Source organism: Vicia villosa, linkage group LG5 (genome assembly GCF_029867415.1).
Source record: "Vicia villosa cultivar HV-30 ecotype Madison, WI linkage group LG5, Vvil1.0, whole genome shotgun sequence".
NCBI classification, from domain to species: domain Eukaryota; kingdom Viridiplantae; phylum Streptophyta; class Magnoliopsida; order Fabales; family Fabaceae; genus Vicia; species Vicia villosa.
The window spans coordinates 99,511,915-99,537,836 of record NC_081184.1 but is presented as its reverse complement, the minus strand read 5'-3'; the positions used below and the strand labels follow the sequence as shown (position 1 = coordinate 99,537,836).

At 36.1% G+C, this 25,922-nt stretch overlaps 1 protein-coding gene across 1 annotated transcript; it reads left to right on the top strand.

Moving 5' to 3' along the window:
• The first annotated feature begins 18,395 nt into the window (after positions 1–18,395).
• Positions 18,396–19,700, top strand: LOC131605072 (uncharacterized). Its single transcript, XM_058877470.1, has one exon. The coding sequence runs from the start codon at positions 18,396–18,398 to the stop codon at positions 19,698–19,700; it is 1,305 nt and encodes a 434-aa protein (XP_058733453.1).
• The last annotated feature ends 6,222 nt before the right edge of the window (positions 19,701–25,922 follow it).

Sequence of the window (25,922 nt, the reverse complement as noted above, 5' to 3'; positions counted from 1 at the left end):
GAAAATATGAAATGTTGGGCTTTCTGTTCTTCCACAATTCATAAGGAGTCTTATTTAGAATAGGTCTTATAGAGATTCTATTCTTAATATAACATGCAGCATTTATTGCTTCTGCCCAGAAGTGCTTAGCCATATTGGTTTCATTGATCATGGTTCTGGCCATTTCTTGTAGAGTCTTATTCTTTCGTTCTACAACACCATTTTGCTGTGGAGTTCTAGGACAAGAGAAATCATGGGCAATACCATTTTCTTTGAAGAACTCCTCAAAGAATTTGTTCTCAAATTCACCACCATGATCACTTCTGACCTTTATGATTTTGCACTCCTTCTCAGATTGAATCTGAGTGCAGAATTCAAAGAACACTGAATGAGACTCATCCTTGTTTTTTAAGAACTTTACCCATGTCCAGCGGCTATAATCATCTACGATGACTAATCCATATTTCTTCCCTCTGACAGAAGCTGTTTTGACTGGGCCAAACAGATCAATGTGCAGAAGTTCTAACGGCCTAGAGGAAGAGACAACATTCTTAGATTTGAATGCAGGTTTGGAGAACTTGCCCTTCTGACATGCTTCACAAAGAGCATCTGATTTGTATTTCAGATTTGGGAGTCCTCTGACCAGATTTAGTTTGTTAATCTGAGAAATCTTTCTCAAATTAGCATGTCCTAATCTTCTGTGCCAGACCCATTGCTCTTCGGAAACAGACATAAGGCAAGTCACCTTCTGCTTCTCGAGATCAGAAAGATCAATCTTATAAATGTTGTTCTTTCTCTTGCCTGTAAATAGGATTGAGCCATCCTTCTGATTTACAGCCTTGCAAGACTTTTGATTGAAGATTATGTCATAACCATTGTCACTTAATTGACTTATGGATAATAAGTTATGCGCTAATCCTTCTACAAGAAGTACATTAGATATGGAAGGAGAGTTACCAATACTTATGGTTCCAGAGCCAATTATCTTGCCCTTCTGATCTCCTCAAAACTTGACTTCTCCACCAGACTTAAGCACCAGGTCTTGGAACATAGACCTTCTTCCCGTCATGTGTTGCGAGCACCCAGAGTCCAGGTACCATGACATGTTGTGCTTTGTCTTCTTTGCTGCCAAGGATATCTGCAACAGAAATTATCTTCTCCTTAGGTACCCACAACTTCTTGGGTCCTTTCTTGTTAGTTTTCCTCAAGTTCTGATTGAACTTGGGTTTAGCATAATAAACAACAGGAGGTACAACATGATATTCTTTAGGTTTAGCAGCATGATATTTTCTAGGTTGTGTCACATGCTTCTTAGTGTGTGTAGCATGAAAGCTTTTGGCATGTGAAGTGAGCCTAATATCATGTGAGTGTTCATATTTGAGCTGATCATACAATGGCTTGTATGTGATTTTCATATCATCTACAGGTTCAAATTTGTGTGGGGTATCACCCTCATAGCCAACACCAATCCTTTTGTTTCCAGAAACACCATATATCATAGAAGCAAGATGACTTCTGCCAATACTTCTAGATAAGAACTTTCTGAAGCTCGAGTCATATTCTTTCAGAATATGATTGAGACTTGGAATGGATTTGTCTGAATCAGAAGGAGATCCAATATCTTTGGATAATTTTAAAACTTTTTCCTTCAGTTCAGAATTTTCCACTTCCAGCTTCTTAGTTTCAGAATCAAATAGCTTTTTTAGCTTTTTGTATTTGATACTAAGATGAGCCTTGAGTTCCAGAAGTTCTGTTAAACTGGAAACTAACTCTTCTCTAGATAGTTCAGAAAATACCTCTTCAGAATCTGATTCTGATGTAGATTCTGATCCATCATCAACTGTGGCCATCAGTGCAATGTTTGCCTGCTCACCTTCAGAGTCTGATTCTGATTCTGAATCGAAATCATCCCATGTTGCCATAAGACCTTTCTTTTTATGAAACTTCTTCTTGGGATTCTCCTTATGAAGTTTTGGACACTCATTCTTGTAGTGACCAGGCTCATTGCATTCATAGCATGTGACCTTCTTCTTGTCAGATCTTCTGCTTCCAGAAGATTCTCCACGTTCAGGCTTCTTAGAACCTTTGAAGTTCTTGAACTTCCTATGCTTGCTCTTCCAGAGTTGGTTTACCCTTCTGGAGATCATGGACAGTTCATCTTCTTCTTCTGATTCTGATTCTTCAGAATCTTCTTCTTCAGCCTGAAAAGCGTTAGTGCATTTTTTATAATTAGATTTTAATGCAATAGACTTACCTTTCTTCTGAGGTTCATTAGCATCCAGCTCAATTTCATGACTCCTTAGAGCACTGATCAATTCTTCAAGAGAGACTTCATTCAGATTCTTGGCAATCTTGAAAGCAGTCACCATAGGACCCCATCTTCTTGGCAAGCTTCTGATGATCTTCTTGACATGATCAGCCTTGGTGTATCCCTTGTCAAGAACTCTTAATCCAGCAGTTAACATTTGAAATCTTGAGAACATTTTCTCAATGTTTTCATCATCCTCCATCTTGAAGGCTTCATATTTCTGGATCAAGGCAAGAGCTTTGGTCTCCTTGACTTGGGCATTTCCTTCACGAGTCATTTTCAATGATTCATATATGTCATAGGCAGTTTCTCTGTTTGATATCTTCTCATATTCAGCATGAGAAATAGCATTCAGCAGAATAGTCCTACACTTGTGATGATTTTTGAATTCTTTCTTTTGATCATCACTCATTTCTTGTCTTGTCAGCTTTACTCCTCTAGTTTTCACTGGATGTTTGTAACCATCCACCAGAAGATCCCATAAGTCACCATCTAGACCAAGAAAGTAACTTTCAAGTCTATCTTTCCAATATTCAAAGTTTTCACCATCGAATACTGGTGGTCTAGTTTAACCATTGTTACCATTTCCATTGTATTGCTCAGCAGAGCCAGATGTAGATGTAGGTGTTGGATCTTCACCAGCCATCTTGACTTAAGCGTTTTTCTCTTCTTGAATCTTTTCTAAACACGGTTAAGTGCTTGCACCTTAGAACCGGCGCTCTGATGCCAATTGAAGGATAGAAAAACACTTAGAAAGGGGGGGTTTGAATAAGTGTAGCTTTAAAACTCTTAAGATAAACAATTTGCACAATGATTTTTATCCTAGTTCGTTGTTAACTAAACTACTCCAGTCCACCCCCTTGGAGTGATTTACCTCACTTGAGGATTTAATCCACTAATCACACAAGATTACAATGGTTTTCCACTTAGATAACCTCTAAGTCTTCTAGAGTATTCTGATCACAACCTGATCACTCTAGGAACACAATGCTTAGATACCCTCTAAGACTTTCTAGAGAATCCGATCACAACTTGATCTCCTCTAGTTCTTACAAATGAATGTAAACAAATTCTTACAAGAGTTACAATGCTTCTTAATAAGCTATTATCACAACTGTGATTTATCTCTTAAGTTTAAGCTTAATCTCACTAAAATATTACAACAGTAATGAAGTGAGGTTGAAGATGAAGTTTGAGAGCTTTTAGAATTTGACAGCATTTCTGTATGTTTTTGCAAAGTGTTGTATCCATCTTCTCATCAGAACTTCTATTTATAGGCGTTTGAGAAGATGACCGTTGGGAGCATTTAATGCGTTGCGTGATCCGTACAGCATTGCATTTAATGTTTCACTCTTTTGTCAACTACCTCGAGCCTTGCTTTTGCTGTTGTAGCTGACGTTGCCTTTAATAGTTTCTAACGTTCCTTTTGTCAGTCAGCGTAGCCTGCCATCTTGTACTTGCTTCTGATCTGATGTTTGTGTAAACAACGTTTGAATATCATCAGATTCAAACAGCTTGGTGCAGAGCATCTTCTTGTCTTCTGACCTTGAAGTGCTTCTAGCGTGATACCATGAGAACTTCAGTGCTTCTGCTTCTGATCTCAAGTTCTTCTAATGCTTCAATAGACCATGTTCTGATTCTGCTTGACCATCTTCTGATGTCTTGCGAGAGCATGTTCTGATGTTGCATACTTGAACCTTCTGAGTAAGTGCTTCTTGCGCTGATTTTGTGCATACTCTTAATATATTTCCTGAAATGGAAATTGCATAGAATTAGAGTACCACATTATCTCAAGCAAAATTCATATACATTGTTATCATCAAAACTAAGAATATTGATTAGAACAAATCTTGTTCTAACACTGAAGACGTTTTTTGGCAACAGTAACATTTTGAAGCAGTTTAAAAGCCAAAGACAAGTGGAAACAAATTAGAATACAAAATCCCACATAACAAGATACATGTTGAATTTGGAAGAGATAACCGTTGTTGACACTTGATAATGCACCTAGTATATAAGTAGATTTTGTTTCTTTAATCAAGGTTCGCATTTCATTATGTTTTTCTGTAAAATTCACACATCCCAGTCATAGATGAAAAATTTGTGAGAAATGTATGAATTTGCATCTCAATTTTAACTCAAGTATTTTTTTTACCCAATGGGTTTAGTGTTTTATATATATATATATATATATATATATATATATATATATATATATATATATATATATATATATATTCATTTAAGCATTTCTTCATTTACTTGCATTAAAAAACCTTTTAGCACTAATACATTTTCTCAAACGTTTAACACAAAGTTCCTTTATGATTTTTTTAAGTTTAATTCTGTAAATAAATTAAAACTCATAATTGGTTACTAAAAACACTATTAAACAACTTCATAACTCAATATTTTTTTTAAGTTGGATATCCGACTTTGTAATGGCCTAATTCACAAGAAAATTAATATCATCGCCCACTGGAAAGAAGTCTATTTAAAACTAAAATAAAATTTTGTATGGATTGATTCAATAAAAACCTAAAACACAGCAGAATTTACAACCATCATGCATAACAACCCAAGAACATGACCATCGCAATGGATTCAGGTTAGAAATAAGAGATATCAAAATAATGGGAAGCAGATTTGGAATGACAACAAAGGAAGAAGGCTGGAGGGTTCTAAAAAAAACATTTTTCCTTACAGAGATACTAGAGGATTTTGGGGCAAAGGAGATGTACGCAATCTTCAAGGAGTATGGAGAGATAGATGAAGTTATCATCCCACCAAAAAGAGACAAAAGGGGAAAATGATTTGGCTTTGTGAGATTTTTCAACGTCGAGGATGCTAGATTGATGTCTATGAGGTTGGACAATATCATCATAGGCACAAGGAAAATCCATGCAAATTTGTCGCGCTTTCAATGAGAATCTGATCGTGATATGAACAAAGGTAAGGAACAGGTGAATAAGGAGGTAAAGGGAGCAACGAAGCTGAATGAGGAGTTGGAAGGGGGAAGTAAACGTGGAGTATATGAAGGCAATACAAAATCCTATGCACAGGCCGTTAGAAACAAGCAGCCATGTAATGGGAGAGTAGATGTACTGGACCATGCCAAGAAAATTCCTTTCGCACATTTGGAATATAATTTGGAAGACAATGACTTGGTGAGGTTTCAAAAAGGTTTTGTGGGGGCCGTGGAGAATCCGGGGGCGACTTACAACATGAAGGAATATTTTGACATGGAAGGGTATTTTGGTGTTAAGGTCACTCCCATGGGTGCAAACCTATATCTTTTAGAGGAAAGTGAATCTGAGGAAAGTGAATCTGAGGAAAGTGAATCTGAGGAAAGTGAATCTGAGGAAATTGCAGCTCTAATAGATGAAGCTCCGGAATGGATTGGGCAGTTGTCTCAAGAAATTAGGTCGTGGCATCCTCAAGATTTTGATAACGAAAGGTTAATGTGGTTGAGAGTATATAGCTTACCATGTCATACCTAGAATCCAAAATTATTTGACTTCATGACAAAACCAGTTGGCCACTATGTTTGCTCTAATGATCAAACAACAAAACACAAAAACCTAGATGTCGCTAGAATTCTAATCAGAATGAAATATTGTTTGGTTTTGATCGAAACTTACAATATTTCTATTAATGATAACATTTTTAGTATTAAGGTGATTGATGATGTGCATGGTCCGATGAGAATATACGTGAATTTTGAAGGATAGAAAAACACTTAGAAAGGGGGGGTTTGAATAAGTGTAGCTTTAAAACTTGTAAGATAAAAACAATTTGCACAATGATTTTTATCCTGGTTCGTTGTTAACTAAACTACTCCAGTCCACCCCCTTGGAGTGATTTACCTCACCTGAGGATTTAATCCACTAATCACACTTGATTACAATGGTTTTCCACTTAGCCAACTGCTAAGTCTTCTAGAGTATCCTGATCACAACCTGATCACTCTAGGAACAAACTGCTTAGACAACTTCTAAGACTTGCTAGAGTATACTGATCAACAACCTGATCACTCTAGAACTTACAAATTAATGTAAACAAATTCTTTTAAGAGTTACAATGCTTCTTAAAAAGCTATTATCACAACTGTGATTTTCTCTTAAGTTTAAGCTTAAATCTCACTAAGATATTACAGCAGCAATGTAGTGAGCTTGATGATGAAGTTTGAGAGCTTTTGAATTTGACAGCGTTTCTAGATAGTGCGCAAGTGTTGTATTAAGGTTCTCATCAGAACTTCATATTTATAGGCACTTGAGAAAATGACCGTTGGGAGCATTTAATGCTTTGCGTATTCCGTACAGCATTGCATTTAATGTTTCACTCTTTTGTCAACTACCTCGAGCCTTGTTTCCGCTGTGTCTACTGACGTTGCCTTTAATAGCTTCTAACGTTCCTTTTGTCAGTCAGCGTAGCCTGCCAGTCTAGTACTTGCTTCTGATCTGATGTTTGTGTAAACAACGTTTGAATATCATCAGAGTCAAACAGCTTGGTGCAGAGCATCTTCTTGTCTTCTGACCTTGAAGAGCTTTTGAGCGTGATACCATGAGAACTTCAGTGCTTCTGCTTCTGATCTCAAGTTCTTATGATGCTTCCATAGACCCATGTTCTGATTCTGCTTGACCATCTTCCGATGTCTTGCCAGACCATGTTCTGATGTTGCATTCTGAACCTTCTGAGTCAGTGCTTCTTGCGCTGATTTTGTGCATACTCTTTATATAATTCCTGAAACGGAAATTGCATAGTATTAGAGTACCACATTATCTAATACAAAATTCATATACTTGTTATCATAAAAACTAAGAATATTGATCAGAACAAATCTTGTTCTAACAATCTCCCCCTTTTTGATGATGACAAAAACATACATAAATGATATGAATTTGCGATCAGAATATCAGACGGCTAAAGACAATTACACAGCTATAGCATAAGCATATAGACAATGTGTGAGAATGTCTCCCCCTGAGATTAACAATCTCCCCCTGAAATAAATACTAGAGGAATTTTAAAAATAAAAGACTTCCCTGAGTATTTCAGTAGAGACTTTCACATATGCTTTGATCTTCAGAACATTCGCAGCTTCTGATTCTTGCTTCCATAGGACAGCTTCAGAACTTGAATTTCCTAGATCTTCAGAATATTCATAGCTTCTGATTCTTGCTTCCATTGGACAACTTCAGAGCTTGAATTTCTTCTTGAGTCATTTCATGCTAGATTGTATCAGAACATTGTTGAATGTACCAGAGCATCATCAGAGCATCTCTACATCCTGAAATGTTACAGAACAAACTAAACGACAAAAGTCAGCATGAATGAATCAGAACATAGAATATGTTTCAGAACATATAATATGTATCAGAGCACACACACAAAATGTTTCAGAGCATATTTTGTAACTAAAAACATGCATCAGAACATGTAAAGAATAAGAATGAAAGTATATTCTATCATTAGAATATCAGAACATTCTTCCTTCTTGCTTCTGATTCTTGAGGCTTTAAAGCACTCAGCTTGCTTTAATTTCCATGAGCTTGATTCTCTATAAAATTGCTTTTTCCCATGTCTTTGCTTCTCATGTTGAGCTTTAAATAGGATCTTCAATTCCTGCAAAACAACACTCAAAGACATAGAACTTTGCAAGTTCTGTTAGAAATGTGGAGCCTTTCTCCCAGCAACTGATAAAGTAAATCAGACCATTTATCACATTTTTCTCCCCCTTTTTGTAATAACATCAAAAATATAAAAGATTCAGATGAAAAACAAGATAGACACATAGAAGAAAAAAATGATAATTTTCATTCAGCACGGAGAAAAGGTTCAGAAGTACAAGAGGAAGGGCAAGAGAAATGCAGAGAAAACAGATGTAGCAAAACAAAAGAAAACAAACTAAGACTCAATCTAAGATGACCCCAGCTTTGACATGATCTTGGCCAGCATATCATGAATCCCATTGTTGCTCTCATTCTGCCTTTCCATGAAAGCACGAAACTCAGCGTTGATCGATCTCTGCTCATCCTGGTTCTTCTGAATGACTTCCAAAGTCCTTGCAAGACGAGAAGGTTCATCAGAAGAAGCTTCACAACTTCTTTCCAGAGGGATGGCATTCTGACCCGTAGCTTCCATAGTCAGATCATTTGCAGGATTTTCCTCAACAGGAATGGTTTCAGCAACATGATCTTCAGCATCTGCTTCTTCCATAGAAGCATCTCCATACTCTGCAGCAGGAACCTCAGAATCTCCATTCTCAAGTGCCTGAAGAATGGCAGCAAGATTCCTAGGAGCAGAAGGACCTTCAACATCTGGTAGGTCAACAACTTCTAGAATGACCAAGCTTGGGTCTTCCTCAGAAGGGTTTTCCCTCAGAAATTCAAAGAGAGTCCTGAAGTCTCCGAGCAGAACAGGATATTGAGGTCTTCAGACCACAATCTCCCTGCAAGGGTTAGCTTCCATTGCAGCAGCAATTCTTGCTTCTTCCAGCTCATCCACAAATCTCTTCTCCTCAACAGCAACCCTGTTTCTGAGGGGATGATAGTAGATACCATTATCACCCTCCAGAAGGTAACCAGCATAACCAGGGGCAGAAGCCATTAGTCTCTTCTGTACTCCCATAGCTCCTACTTGAAAATCCTGGCGAAAGCTTCTCCATTGGTTTCTCGTAGAAACATCATCAAGACCATTTAGGAAAGCATCCTTCAAGAGGTCCAGCCTACTGATCACTTCACTTCTGAACAACTCCAGACAAATGATAGGTTCAGGTTCAGGAGGGTTGAAGGTGAATTTGTAGTCTAGGTAGAGAAGGCAGTAAGGGTTGGATTTTCTGGTAGTTAGGGGATGGGATAGAGAAGGTGGAGGTGCGGTGGTTGAGGAAGATGGGATATCTGTGATTGGAGTAGGTGAAGAAGGAATAATTATAATGGGTGTTGATGAGGATGGTTTGTCAGAAGGAGTTGGAGGAAGAATATTTAGTGGTGTAGGGTTTAAGACAGGAGTAGAAAGAGAAGGTGATATAGGATTTGGTATAGTGAAGGTGTTTTGTGGTTCAGAAAGAGGTGGTTGGGTAGAAGATTGAGGTACAGAAGGAGGTGTAAAAACATGCCTGGAGACAATTACAGAAGGAGCATTTGCAGATCTGGGAGTACGAAAGGAATCTCTAATTTTCTTTTGCTGATATTCTGGAGTGTTCACCTTGTCAGGATCATAGGTAATCCTCTGCTTCTTAGCTTGCTTGGCCTCATCTTCTTGAGCCTTTCTTTTTAGCCTAGCCTGTTGTTTCTTCTGATCCTTATTCTGAAGATCAGCTTTTGACAAAAGCACTCTACCACGGATCCACGCAGGATCAACTTCAGATTGTTTCCTAACAGAATCTTCCAAGTGGTGCTTGACAGCCTTGTGAAGTTCTAAATGAAACAAAGTGGCAAAACCTTCAACAGGAACTCTCCTTGACAGAATATCTGGAAAGCTTGTACCAACAGAAGATACCGTCTGGATGAGATCAAGTCTGAACAAATCCACACCGTTGAAGACGAGACCTTGAACAACTCCAAGAAATTGGGACGCTCCAAGGGTCCTGATGGTATCCAGTAAATTACTTTCAGTCAGAATGTCAGATATCATTCTGGCAAAAGGAATAGTGTTCCTTGGAATATAAGGATACTTTGCCCTTTCTTCTTCTCTTGACTCAACAATAGAAGTCTTCAGATTCTCAAACAGAATGTGAGAGATGTTGAGTTCTATCTTTCTGCCAATGCAGAAGAGAGTATACTTGTGATCAGGACTGATGTAGGCAGAGGAGGAGAATAGCTTCTTCCTGTGGTGAAGAGAACCCAGAATAATCTCAGCCCACACTTGATAAAACGGCCTCAAAGTACCGGTTTTATGAGATTCAGTTCCGAAAGCAAGAGAGATTTGTTGTTCAACCTGATACCAGTTAACCTTCCAGGTTGAGGACCGGTGCAACCTTCTTCGTCATCCAGGTTGTATAGCTTCCTGATGAGCATTTCTGTAATAACCACTTCATGCACTAGCACGAAGAAAATGATGGCAGTTGGGGTAACCGTTGCATGTACCCAGAAATCCTTCACCAGTTCAGGATAAATTGGTCCAACCAATCTATCGAGATAGTTTGACCATCCCTGTGCTAATATTCTAGCATCACACAGAAAACCGTTTGCTCTTAGGTTGTTGAAGTCCACAGCAGACTCACAGAGAACTTCCAGTTCATCAGTGGGAATCATGCAGGTTTTCAGAGGAGCATACCCATACTTGCGTAAAAGAATCTGAGTAGAAGTGAGTCTTTCTACTAGACTAGATGAACTTGATGATGAATACATGATGATGTTGCTTGGTTTCAGATCACAAACTAGGGTTTGAAAGAGACGAATGCAAAGAGAGAGATACACAAATGGAGAGAGAGAGAGAGAGAGAGAGAGAGAGAGAGAGAGAGAGAGAGAGAGAGAGAGAGAGAGAAAAAAAGAGGAAATGAAGATGAAGTGGGTTATTTAAACGGTTTGAAAAAGAAAATAAAATAAAGTAAAAAGAAAACTGTTTAAAAGAAATGATTACAAAAAAAACATCAATATGCATTTAATGAGAAATGACGTTAGGAGAGATAAAGTAGTAAAATGAAATGATTTTCACAGTTACCTAGGGCGGCGTCTCCTCAACTGCACGCATGCTTGTCCAAAAATAGTGAACACGTGTTCATTTTCTGGAAAGACTGGTGACAGCTGTTTTACTATAAAATAGCTTTTGAATCAACTTAGATAATGAAACGTTAGTAATAACAGAATCAGAAATTCTAATTGAACACTATCAGAACTTCTTATAGATGCCTAGTCCTAACACATTTCAGAAGTTATTCATACACAGATCTTCTCATCTTCTCATTCTGGGCATAAGTCCATACTGATATTCTTCAGAATGAACTTAAACCTATCTTCAGCAAGGGGTTTTGTAAAGATATCAGCCCATTGATGGTCTGTATCCACAAAGTTCAAAGAAAGAACACCCTTCTGAACATAGTCCCTAATGAAATGATGTTTAATCTCAATATGTTTAGCTTTGGAATGTAAGATAGGATTCTTAGATAAACATATAGCAGAAGTATTATCACAGAAAATAGGAATGTTACTCTCATATATCTGATAATCTTCTAGATGACTCTTCATCCAGAGCATTTGTGTGCTACATCCAGCAGCAGCAACATATTCTGCTTCTGTAGTTGAGAGAGCTATGGTAGCTTGCTTCTTGCTGTACCAGGAGATCAAATGACTTCCAAGGAATTGACAACTTCCAGAAGTAATCTTTCTTTCAATTCTATCTCCAGCATAGTCAGCATCACAGAATCCTACTAAGTTGTATTCTTTAGATCTTCTGTAGACTAAACCAACGTTAGTAGTACCTTTCAGATACCTCAGAATTCTCTTAACAACAGTTAAGTGAGATTCTCTAGGATCTGATTGGAATCTAGCACACAAACAAACACTGAAGAGAATGTCAGGTCTAGAAGCAGTTAAGTATAGAAGAGATCCAATCATACCTCTATACAACTTCTGATCTACCTTCTTACTTACCTCATATTTACCTAGAACACATGTTGGATGCATAGGAGTTTTGGCTTCTTTGCTTTCAGATAGATTAAACTTCTTCAGAAGTTCTTTCACATACTTCGTTTGATGAACATAGGTTCCATCAGAAGTTTGATTGATTTGAATCCCAAGGAAATACTTGAGTTCACCCATCATACTCATTTCGAAGTCAGACTGCATAGACTTAGCAAACTCCTTTACAAGTGAAGCATTAGATGTTCCAAAGATAATATCATCAACATAAATTTGACAAATTAAAATATCCTTCTTAGATGTTTTACAGAAAAGAGTCGTGTCCACTTGTCCTCTAGTGAAACCATTGTCCAGAAGGAAAGAACTTAATCTTTCATACCAAGCTCTGGGAGCTTGCTTCAACCCATACAATGATTTCTTAAGTATGAAATGTTGGGCTTTTTTTTCTTCCACAATTCATAAGGAGTCTTATTAAGAATAGGTCTTATAGAGATTCTATTCTGAATATAGCATGCAGTGTTTATTGCTTCTGCCTAGAAGTGCTTAGCCATATTGGTCTCATTGATTATGGTTCTGGCCATTTCTTGCAGAGTCCTATTCTTTCGCTCTACAACTCCATTTTTCTGTGGAGTTCTAGGGCAAGAGAAATCATGGGCAATACCATTTTCTTTGAAGAACTCCTCAAAGAATCTGTTCTCAAATTCGCCACCATGTTCACTTCTGACCTTTATGATTTTGCACTCCTTCTCAGATTGAATCTGAGTACAGAATTCAAATAACACCGAATGAGACTCATCCTTGTGTTTTAAGAACTTTATCCATGTCCAGCGGCTATAATCATCTACGATGACTAATCCATATTTCTTCCCTCTGACAGATGCTGTTTTGACTGGTCCAAACAGATCAATGTGCAGAAGTTCTAATGGCCTTGAGGAAGAGACAACATTCTTAGATTTGAATGCAGGTTTGGAGAACTTGCCCTTCTGACATGCTTCACAAAGAGCATCTGAGTTATATTTCAGATTCGGGAGTCCTCTGACCAGATTTAGTTTGTTAATTTGAGAAATCTTTCTCAAACTAGCATGTCCTAATCTTCTGTACCAGACCCATTGCTCTTCAGAAATAGACATAAGGCAAGTCACCTTCTGCTTCTCAAGATCTGAAAGATCAATCTTATAGATGTTGTTCTTTCTCTTGCCTGTAAATAGGATTGAGCCATCCTTCTGACTTACAGCCTTGCAAGACTTTTGATTGAAGATTATGTCATAACCATTGTCACTTAATTGACTTATGGACAATAAGTTATGCGTTAATCCTTCTACAAGAAGTACATTAGTTATGGAAGGAGAGTTACCAATACTTATGGTTCCAGAGCCAATTATTTTGCCCTTCTGATCTCCTCCAAACTTGACTTCTCCACCAGACTTAAGAACCAGGTCTTGGAACATAGACCTTCTTCCCATCATGTGTCGCGAGCACCCAGGATCCAGGTACCATGACATTTTGTGCTTTGTCCTCTTTGCAGCTAAGGATATCTGCAACAGAAATTATCTTCTCCTTAGGTACCCTCAATTTCTTGGGTTCTTTCTTGTTAGTTTTCCTCAAGTTCTGATTGAACTTGGGTTTAGCATGATAAGTGGTAGGAGGAACAACATGATATTCTTTGGGTTTGTCAGCATGATATCTTTTAGATTGTGTCACATGCTTCTTGGTGTGTGTTGTGTTAAAACTCTGTGCATGTGATGTGAGCTTGATATCATGTGAGTGGCCATATTTGAACTGATCATACAATGGCTTGTATGTGATTTTCAATTCATCAACAGGTTCAAATTTTTGTGAGGTATCACCCTCATAGCCAAAACCAAACCTTTTGTTTCCAGAAACACCATATATCATAGAAGCAAGATGACTTCTACCAATACTTCTAGATAGGAACTTTCTGAAGCTCGAGTCATATTCTTTCAGAATATGATTGAGACTACGAATGGATTTTTCTGATTCAGAAGGAGATCCACTATCTTTGGATAATTTTAAAACTTTTTCCTTCAGTTCAGAATTTTCCAATTCCAGCTTCTTAGTTTCAAATTCAAATTGCTTTTTCAGCTTTTTGTATTTGATACTAAGATGAGCCTTGAGTTCCAGAAGTTCAGTTAAACTGGAAACTAACTCTTATCTAGATAGTTCAGAAAACACCTCTTCAGAATCTGATTCTGATGTAGATTCTGATCCATCATCCACTGTGGCCATTAGTGCAAAGTTGGCTTGCTCTCCTTCAGAGTCTGATTTTGATTCTGATTCAGAATCATCCCATGTTGCCATAAGACCTTTCTTCTTATGAAACTTCTTCTTGGGATTCTCCTTCTGAAGTTTTGGACATTCATTCTTGAAGTGTTCAGGCTCATTGCACTCATAGCAGACGACCTTCTTCTTGTCAGATCTTCTGCAACCAGAAGATTCTCCTCGTTCAAACTTCTTTGAACTTCTGAAGCTTTTGAACTTCCTTTGTTTGCTCTTCCAGAGTTGGTTTACTCTTCTGGAGATCATGGACAGTTCATCTTCTTCTTCTGATTCTGATTCTTCAGAATCTACTTCTTCAGCCTGAAAAGCGTTAGTGCATTTTTTAATATTAGATTTTAATGCAATAGACTTACCTTTCTTCTGAGGCTCATTTGCATCCAGCTCTATCTCATGGCTTCTCAAGGCACTGATTAGCTCTTCCAAAGAAACCTCATTCAGATTCTTTGCAATCTTGAATGCAGTCACCATTGGACCCCATCTTCTGGGTAAGCTTCTGATGATCTTCTTTACATGATCAGCCTTGGTGTAACCTTTGTCCAGAACTCTTAATCCAGCAGTTAGCGTTTGAAATCTTGAGAACATCTTCTCAATATCTTCATCGTCCTCCATCTTGAAGGCTTCATATTTCTGGATCAGAGCAAGAGCTTTGGTCTCCTTGACTTGAGCATTTCCTTCATGGGTCATTTTCAATGACTCATATATATCATGGGCAGTTTCCCTATTAGATATCTTCTCATACTCAGCATGAGAGATAGCATTCAGCAAAACAGTCCTACATTTATGATGATTTTTGAAAAGCTTCTTTTGATCATCATTCATTTCTTGTCTTGTAAGCCTTATGCCAGTAGCATTCACTGGATGTTTGTAACCATCCACCAGAAGATCCCATAAGTCACAATCTAGACCAAGGAAGTAACTTTCCAGTTTATCTTTCCAGTATTCAAAGTTTTCACCATCAAATACTGGTGGTCTAGTATAACCATTGTTACCATTTCCATTGTATTGCTCAACAGAGCCAGATGTAGATGTAGGTGTGTTTGTTGGAATTTCACCAGCCATCTTTTACTGAAGCGTTTTTCTCTTCCAGAATCTTTTCTAAACACGGTTAAGTGCTTGCACCTTAGAACCGGCGCTCTGATGCCAATTGAAGGATAGAAAAACACTTAAAAAGGGGGGTTTGAATAAGTGTAGCTTTAAAACTTGTAAGATAAAAACAATTTGCACAATGATTTTTATCCTGGTTCGTTGTTAACTAAACTACTCCAGTCCACCCCCTTGGAGTGATTTACCTCACCTGAGGATTTAATCCACTAATCACACTTGATTACAATGGTTTTCCACTTAGCCAACTGCTAAGTCTTCTAGAGTATCCTGATCACAACCTGATCACTCTAGGAACAAACTGCTTAGACAACTTCTAAGACTTGCTAGAGTAGACTGATCAACAACCTGATCACTCTAGAACTTACAAATTAATGTAAACAAATTCTTTTAAGAGTTACAATGCTTCTTAAAAAGCTATTATCACAACTGTGATTTTCTCTTAAGTTTAAGCTTAAATCTCACTAAGATATTACAACAGCAATGTAGTGAGCTTGATGATGAAGTTTGAAGGCTTTTGAATTTGACAGCGTTTCTGGATAGTGCGCAAGTGTTGTATTAAGCTTCTCATCAGAACTTCATATTTATAGGCACTTGAGAAGATGACCATTGGGAGCATTTAATGCTTTGCGTATTCCGTACAGCATTGAATTTAATGTTTCACTCTTTTGTCAACTACCTCGAGCCTTGTTTCCGCTGTGTCTACTGACGTTGCCTTTAATAGCTTCTAACGTTCCTTTTGTCAGTCAGCGTAGCCTGCCAGCCTAGTACTTGCTTCTGATCTGATGTTTGCGTAAACAACGTTTGAAGGTCATCAGAGTCAAACAGCTTGGTGCAGAGCATCTTCTTGTCTTCTGACCTTGAAGAGCTTCTGAGCTTGATACCATGAGAACTTCAGTGCTTCTGCTTCTGATCTCAAGTTCTTCTGATGCTTCCATAGACCCATGTTCTGATTCTGCTTGACCATCTTCTGATGTCTTGCCAGACCATGTTTTGATGTTGCATGCTGAACCTTCTGAGTCAGTGCTTCTTGCGCTGATTTTGTGCATACTCTTTATATAATTCCTGAAACGGAAATTGCATAGTATTAGAGTACCACATTATCTCACACAAAATTCATATACTTGTTATCATCAAAACTAAGAATATTGATCAGAACAAATCTTGTTCTAACAAATTTTAATGGGAATAAGGACAAATATGATGGAGAAGAAGATGAAAGCTCAGATGAAGATAGTGGTAACGGGGAATGGGATGCAAACCCCTCCGACGAGATTTGGAGTAAGGGTGTTCGCGGTGAGGTTTGGGCAGTTTTGACAAAAAAAATCATCCGAACCGCAAGAGAAAAAATAGTGCGGTTTGGTTTGGTTTGGTTGGCTTTTACAAAAAATCCGAACCAAACCAAACCAAACTAATGCAGTTTGGTTCGGTTCGGTTGGTTCGGTTTTTTTACAAATATTTTATTGAGGCATACATAAACATATATATGAAAACATAATTTTGAATTTAGACATTCACACACTATCAAATAACAACAAAACTCGTCAAATTTTGACAACAATTTTCCACTTAATATGTAAAAATTAAATTAGACAAAAGTGGAATATTAAACATAAAACAATAGCATAAAATAATATACAAATTATTATAATGAAACAAAAAATAGAAGAGACGAAAGATTAGTGAAGGTGAAAAAGAAAAGAAAAAAGTGTTGAGAGATTAGAGAAGAAGATGTGCGATAAAAACGAAACTGAAATACGAAACATTTACATAAAAATGAGAAGATTAAAAGGAAAGAATATAAGAGAGTAGATATTATAGAAGAAGAGGGAAGATGTATGTGGCAATGAAGGTGCGATAATGTTATTAGAGATTTGAGAATATCGGGACTGAAATTATATGTGTAAGGATGAGAAAATTGTTCGTAATCATAAGGCTAATGTATAATAGGTTTAAGTTTGGGTTAGATGTGAGTTAAGTAAAATTTAGGTTATAACGTAATGCGGTTTGATTTGGTTTTGTTCAGTTTACAAAATACAAACCGCAAACCGAAAAGAACCATGCGGTTTTGTTAAAAAATGACCCAAACTAATCTGAACCAAATGCGGTTTTTTACGGTTTTGGTTTGGTTTAGTTTGGTTTGCGGTTTTCTATTGGGTTGGTTTGGTTTTGAACACCCCTAATTTGGAGTGATTCTTTTGTCAAAGAGTCTCAACCCAGCAGCAGTTCAGGCGAATAGGAAACGTGTGGAGGTCGAAGAAATGCTAAAGGCTACGAGTAGGGTGGAATCAGATGTTCAGGATAAAGTAGTAGGGAAATTTTCACAGACCTTGGGAAAGATGAAAATGCTTCCTGGTTACACTAGCCCCAAGGAAAACAATGATAACTTGCACCTGGAAAGTATACGTGATGGAGACTTGGAAGAAAGTTAATGTTCGTGGAGTGGTCCAAAAAGCATTATCAGATACTGGTGTTGACTATTAGGCCAAGAGAAAATACAAGGCGGAGAAGGCCCAACTTTTTAAGGCAACTAAGGCCCATAGTAATAAGGGATTCTTTGATGATGTGGTGGCACAAAGCAGTAGCGTTTCCCAATTTCTTTTCAACAAAAAAGATTCTTAAGCATCTGATAAACAAGAGGGCAACCAAAATTTGGGTGACATTAAAATCTCAAAATCATACTTCTCTGTACTCAACAGATTCGATTCCAAAATAAATACGGATAGGGTTGCTTGAAATTGGGAAAGTAATTACTTATCTTCTTCAAAAAAGGGCTCGGCGACAACTCAATCTTCAGAGGGTTCTACTATATGCAGTAATTCCCTAACGTCCTCTCAAGGGAATCATATTTCAAAACGGGCGATAGAGGAGGATACGGCGAACAAGGTGTGGTAGGGCCTCTCACAATTGGGAATTTCAGGAGGTGGGAAGAATGATATGTTTGTGGAAGCAATTAGGGACATGGAATACAGAGATTTAGAAAGAATGAAGGCGAAAAATTCGGGGTTAAAATGAATATCATGTCATTCAATATACGTGGGTGCAACATCTCACTGAAAAGAAGGAGATTAAGAGAGATGATTATCAAGGGTCAGGCGGACATGGTCTTCATTCAGGAAATAAAAACAATGAATGTGAAAGATAGCTTTGTGTCAAGTTTATGGGGCAACAAACCAATAGAATGGACGGCAAAAGACTCCGACGGTGCATCAGGGGGGATTCTCACAATGTGGAAGAAGGATGTGATTTTCCCTTTGTTTAGTTTTAGAACAAAAGGTTCTCTGAGGCTCTGCGCGTTTTACGAGGGCCAGGTTTGTTACTTTGTGAATGTTTATTCTTCCTGCTTTTTAGACAAAAAGAGAAAGCTTTGGTCTGAACTTGTGATGTTAAAAAGAAAATTTGGTGAGGGATGGTGGTGCTTGGGTGGAGATTTTAAAACTACCAGAGATAAAAAGGAAAGGATTTGGAGATGTATGGTACAAGGAACTACGGATATGACAGATTTCAACGAATTTATAGTCATTATGGAAGTATTAGACTTACCTTCCTTTGGTGGTATATTTACTTGGTTGAAAAAAGAAGGTAGTGCTAGAAGTAGACTTGACAGATTTCTATTATCTGAAGCTTTGATTGATAATTGGAAGATTGTGGGTCAGTTGGTGGGAGAAAAGGATATTTTCGATCATTCACCTATTTGGATGAAATCCAAAGAGGTTAATTGGGGTCCAAAACCATTCAAAGTCAATAATTGTTGGTTTGATCATAAAGATTTTTTTAGCTTCGTGGAGGAGTCTTGGAAAAAATTGAATGTAACAGGTAAACAAGCACATGTGCTGAAGGAAAAGTTTAAAGCTCTTAGGGACATATTGAGAACATGGAATAGGGAGAAGTTTGGCTGGGTGGATCTAAAAGTGGAGGAGGCTTCAAGGATAATGAATAGTGATGATTTAATACCAATTAATGACGACGTGATTAACAATAACTGGCGTTTCGATAGTAGGAAGACGCCCACATATGAACTATGGAAGCAGTTACATCTTAAAGAGAACCTGCTAAGGCAAAATTTTAGACAGAATTGGATTAGGGAGGGTGACCAAAACACAAAATACTTCCACACAGTAATCAAAGATAGAAGGATACATAACAATATAGTTTCATTACAAGGGATTGATGGTTCCAGTTTGGAGGATTTAGAGGGTATTCGTAAAGAGGTGCTGAGAATGTTCTGGAATAGATTTGTGGAACCTATCAAATTCAGACCAACACTCAATGGGTTGGAGGTTAAAGCTATATCACATGAAGACAACTTATTCTTAGTTTCAGCTTTCACCCGGGAGAAAGTAAGGGTGGTGGTATGGGAATCTAACGGTGACAAAATTCTGGGCCCCGACGGTTTCAATTTTATATTCTTACAGGAATGTGGGGATTTCTAGAGGAAAATATTTTCAAATTTGCTATGGATTTTCATGAGACGGCAACGTTACCCAAAGCTATTACAACATCATTTTTAGCTTTAATTCCTAAAAAATTCAATCCACAGAGCCTCAATGAATATCGACCATTATGTCTCGTGGGTTATTTATACAAGATTCTCTCCAAGATCTTGGCTAACATAATCAAAAAGGTGTTGTCTTCTGTTATTTCCCATTCTCAATATGTGTTTGTACCTGGTAGACAAATTTTGGATGGTGTGTTGGCTTTGAATGAAGTTATAGATTTCGCAAAGAAGGAAAAGAAAGAGTGCTTCATTTTCAAAGCAGATTTTCAACAGGCATATGATTGTGTTAATTGGGAGTTTTTGAGATCATTACTTCAGAAATTAGTATTTGGAAGAAAATGGTGTATGTGGATGGAAGCATGCATATTCAATAGCTTCATGTCTATAGTTGTAAATGGAAGTCCAACTCGAGATTTTTGGGTCGAGAGGGGTCTCAAACATGGTGACCCTCTGTCACCTTTCCTCTCCACGTTAGTGGCGGAAATTCTGGCTGGACTGGTAAACAAGGCATCGGCTTTAGGCTTGTTTGAGGGTTTCAAAATCATTGAAGATCTTGAAGTTAAAATTCTACAATTCGCATATGACACCGTAATTTTGGGGAGTGGATATGGGAATAATCTTAGGAGCATTAAATCGATTTTCAGGGGTTTTGAGTTAATTTCAGGTCTAAAAGTAAACTTCTTCAAGAGCAAGATTTTTGGGGTGAACATTAAGGAAGAATTCATGGTGGGGGCATCCCAATTCCTTTGCTACTGCATAGATGTATTACCGTTCAAATTTCTCGGCATCTTAGTAGGGTCTAATCCAAGGAGATGTGAGATTTGGAACCCGATAATACAAAGCCTCAAGAAAAAACTCTCAAATTGGAAGGTGTGGTTTCTATCAAAAGGAGGAAAGGTTATTTTGTTAAACTCAATTTTATCTAGCATTCCTATCTACACATTGTCATTCTATCGATCCCCGGTTAAGGTTATCAAAGAGATTATTCAAATTCAGTGCAGATTTTTATGGTGCGGGAATGAAGAGAAAAAATGTATCAACTGGGTTAGTTGGAACAACACTTGTAGACCAAAGGGGGAGGGTGGCATAGGTATCAAACACATCGGCGTATTGAACAAAGCCTTACTATACAAATGAAAGTGGAGGATATTAAACGAAGAACGGACCTTGTGGAAACAAATTCTGATTGCTAAGTATGGTGACGTGGATCGAGTTGTGCTTTTGGGTTTTGAGATTAAGACAAACAAAAAGGCATCAACTTGGTGAAAGGATCTAGTATCGATCAGCACTCACAAAACTAACGTGTTTCACTGTTTTGCAAGTAACATTAATTGTAGACTTGGCAAGGGTGATTCAATTACATTTTGGTTCAATAGATGGTTGGGGGTGTTCCTTTTAAAGACACTTTCCTCTTATTGTTTAGTTTGTCGAAGAAGCCGTTGGGTAAGGTGAGTGAGATGAGCGGATGGCAATCAAATACATGGAGTTGGGATTTACACGTCGAAGCTGGAGAAGTATTAAACAACCCGGAAGCGAAGGAGGAAGCTTTTGATCTGTTAGAACTTATAACAGAACACAAATTATCTGTTGAAGCAGTAAATACTTATAAATGGTGGCCTAATCATAATGGTTTATTTTCTATTAAAAGTTGTTATAACTTTATACGCGATAAAGACCTTGAGAAAGAAGCAGATACGGATTCACTTGCAGCCTTGAAAATGCTTTGGCTCACAAATGTTCCATCGAAACTAAAAATCTTCGGGTGGAGAATCATTCTTGACAGACTTCCAACAAAGGATCAGTTGGTGAAGAGGAACGTTATTCACAACGAAACCGATAAGGTATGTCCCTTTTGTAGTGTAACTACTGAAGATAGAGATCATCTTTTCTTCTTGTGCGGTTTTTCATGAAACATTTGGAGGAACATTTATGTATGACTGGGCGTTTTGAATCTGGACGGTATACAGGGTGTATTTCACTTTGAGGCTTTCTACAAAGCTTTGGCAGGAAAGGTCAAAAAGAAAAAAATTCTAATATTTTGGCTAGCCACTATGTGGTGCATATGGTTGGCAAGAAACAATTATATTTTTAATGTAGTTTCTTGTGTTTTAGATGATATTGTAGAAAACATCAAACTTTTTTCTTGGTCATGGCAAGTCATAGGTAACAAGGGGGTGAAATGTCCCTTGTGGTATAATTGGTTACATGGGCTCTTAGACTGTATTATGTCGGTTTGTGTAAAATGGTTTGAGTACCCTTTGTACCCTATGTTAATATATCTCTTTTGCTTATAAAAAAAATATAAAAATTGATTACATCTAAAGGAATTCGATCATGCGATTTTAATAGAAATACATTCTCATAATCTAAATCTTGACCAACATACTTACCTCACCTCATCACCAACATGCTTAATTACCTCACTTCAGTAAGCTCAACTTATGAAGTTTTGTCAACTAGATCTATTAAGGTAGAGTTAATATATAGAGTGGAATGCCCTGCCTAATAAGCTTTCACGAATGAGTCAATGGTCAAGAATTCATGTGTGTAGATTAGAGGACATGTGCCTATCAAGGAATTAAATAAACTTGTTACCGATAGGTGAGAAACTAGTATTACTTACGGCTGGAATTAAATATTTAGCTCTCATAACCTCACAATTAAATTGATTGTAGACAATTTAAATTTGTATTATTGATTTTTTATTTATCATTCAGGAAACAAAAAACATGTCAATTATTATTTATAATTTTTTTATTTTATATTAAATATATAACGATATTAAATATTACTTTGTCAATTTAATAAATATATAAATGTCATACGCATAAAACATTTACAATAGAATGGATGATTAAATTAAGATAAGATTAGAAAATTGTCAATTGAGAGTTAACTGAAATGACTGACTTAGAACATTTCAATTTTTTGTGTCTGGTTTAATTACTTTAAATAAGAGTTGACAATGAACTAAATTGCATAGTTTAATCTAATTATTTTGTTTTAGTGATTCATACTACTCAAGTAATCATAATGGCTGTATCTTATCGAATGGTTACGACCATGTTTTATTTTAAGCTTAGATAGAATACTTAAATACAAAATGATATTCTCTATGTATCAAAGTATATTTAAGAATATTTTTAAAACTATTTTTATAATTCTTAAATAGAGTTGTCAAAATAAGTTTTACTTAAATACAATGATATTCTCTATGTATCAAAGTAATTTAAGAATATTTTTAAAAAATATTTTTAAAATTCTTAAATAGAGTTGTTAAAATGAATTTTACTTAAATACAATGATATTCTCTATGTATCAAAGCAATTTAAGAATATCTTAAAAACAATTTTTAAAATTCTTAAATAGAGTTGTCAAAATGAATTTGATATATAGGATAGTTCACTTAACATTTTTTTTTTTATCATGGGTCAGATTATTATAGATAAATATGAAAAAAGAGATCCTATCTTTAGGTCAACCAATTGTGTCTCTATATTTTTTATGGGTTGAGTTGGCCACTTGGACTTACTGTCTTTAATAATTAAAAATTAAAACAGTGTGTTTGTTTTGGCTAAAAAATAGTTGTGATCAAAAAGAAAAATTTAAAACTTGTGGTCAAGAAACTTAGTCCAAGTAATTATTTATTTTATTATTTATTTTGAATTATTAATTGATAATTGTTTTGTTAGTATAATTTTTGTTATTGTCTGATTGTCTCTAAGCCTATTCTTCTGAGTTGGGACAAATACTTTTTATATTTACTTAAATAATTTTGTTATATTAATCTCATGGAGTTTTTTTTTTTTTCGCAAAACAAATGAAATAAAATTTAAAAATGATAAGAGTTGATATTTTAACTCCATTTACAATTAGAGGTTAAAGGTAGTGCACTGATAGTGTAAAAAAGTTTTATACTGTCATCCAATAGAAACAAATCGTTTTGCCATGTCATATAAGTTTTTTTAAAATTACAATCTGACTTGTCCTGATTCATGGTCGTGATTGGTTGACAGTGTAAAACTTTTTTACACTGTCAGTGCATCACCCATTTTCTCTTACAAGCGACTTACTTTATGGATACAAATGTATGTGGTATGTTGTTTTCTTTTACAATACATCAAATAAAATAGTAATACTGGAACATGAGTCGCCAAGGTAGAGAAAAACATATATATATATATATATATATATATATATATATATATATATATATATATATATTTGAATTGGATTTTTAAAACTTTTCTCTTTAAAAATATTATTACAAATGCAATAAAGATAAAGGTGACACATTCATGGTATTCAGCTTCACTTTAGAAAAAATTAATCTTGTTCATCCGTTAAGGTGATTTTGTCTTAGAAAATGACTTAATCTACTATCATCAAAATGACTACAAATGCACGGGCTAACCGCCAGTGACTAACAACCAAAGCATTGATCTACTGTTAGTGATGTCATAAGAATTATGACCCACCGGGTCCCCTAAGAGATATAATGACAAATGACTCCTTAAGAATTCTGACATAACTGATCCCTTGAACAAGATTTCTCTACAATGACAAACTGTCAAAATCTTCTTGAGTCTACAGACTAACACTAATCACTCAAGGAACAAACAACTTACAGTTGTTTAATGTTTGGGTTTACATGATTGCTTCTTACAAGCTGATTACACAAATGTTTAAGTACAAGCCACTACTAGAAAATTCGCTTTTAGTGATCGTATTAGAGACCAAGAAAGCTTTAAAATAGGTCACTAAAACGTTTTGCGACCGATGTAGCGACCACTAATTTTCGGTTGAAAAAATTGCTAGTCGCTAAGCCTTTGCGACGAATTTAATGACTGAAATTTAGCGACCGAATTTAGTGACCAATTTTAGTATTCTTTTTTGTAAAATAAAATTAAAAATAGTGATATCTAGGAATCGAACTCGTGACCTCCACATATTTTAATAAAACTTTGTCACTACACCACTTACATCTATTGTTATATTTTATATTTAAAACAATAAAAAAATTGAAACTTTTAGTTAAAATTAAAAATTGAAAGAGAAATAAAATCTTTAAAAAAATGAAAATAAAATTGTAATATAATAAAGAGGATTAAAAATAGAAAATAAAATTATTAGTGACCGAAATTTCGGTCTCTAAATTTTAAATATAAATTAAATTGTATATAAAAATAATCTTTCGTGACTGAATAGGCGGTCAATAAATTTTGGTCTCTAAATCGGTGGCTGATTTATTTTAGTGACCAATTTAGTGACCTCTTAAAATTGACTCATGAATATCAAATTTTGGTGGCTAATTCGGTCACTACTGTGGCCAAAATGTTTCAGTCACTAAATCGGTCACTAAAAGCAAATTATGAGCAACAGCTCCTAGCTTTTACATGATCCTACAAAGATGTATTTGATAAATATTTTGGTAGCATCTTGTAGTATTCTTCTTTATCTTCTTTCTTTTCTTTCTCTTCATATTTTCTTTCTCTCTTTTTGTTTGGCTTTAACTTTCATAACTTTAGCATCAACTTCTGTTTTGCTTGAATATTTCGGCTTCAACAACGTTTCTTCTGAAATCTTAATCTTCTTTTATACTCTTCAAAAGAGACGTTGAGAGGATAGAAAAGTCTTTCCAAATCCAACGATTACTTTCCAACGGATACTTTCAAGTGAGATGTTGGATATTGCAACATGTTGCTTCCTATGCTTATAGCTTACAGCTTTATCATGAAAAACATGGAAGACAACTTCTAAATAGTACAAACGTCTTTGTGATAGTGGATTTGTTAAGTATATTGTTATACTAAAATCTTCTTGAGAAATTTTCTTGATCTTATTTTCAAATGATGTACTTTTGATCTAAAGTAATAAGCTTGGAAGAGATCAACTTCTTGTCTTTATTCTTCAAATAAATTTACTGATGAGTAGTTCAAAAACAGATTTTTTATGATAGTATAAAGAACATCACAGTCATTAGGAACAGAACCTTGTCTTTCAGAAATGATAGCAACGACTTTTCTGAAATACGACACATGACTTCCTATCTGAGACTGAAGTATATCTAAAGGATATATAAGATATCTGATTTGAAAGAATGAAGAATCTAGATGAGGTTTCGTGCCAAGTGTCAGATTCTTTCAGAAGTAAAATA

Excerpts from the sequence above, each read along its gene's own strand:
- LOC131605072 (XM_058877470.1), top strand. The coding sequence starts at position 18,396 with ATGAATGTGAAAGATAGCTTTGTGTCAAGTTTATGGGGCAACAAACCA.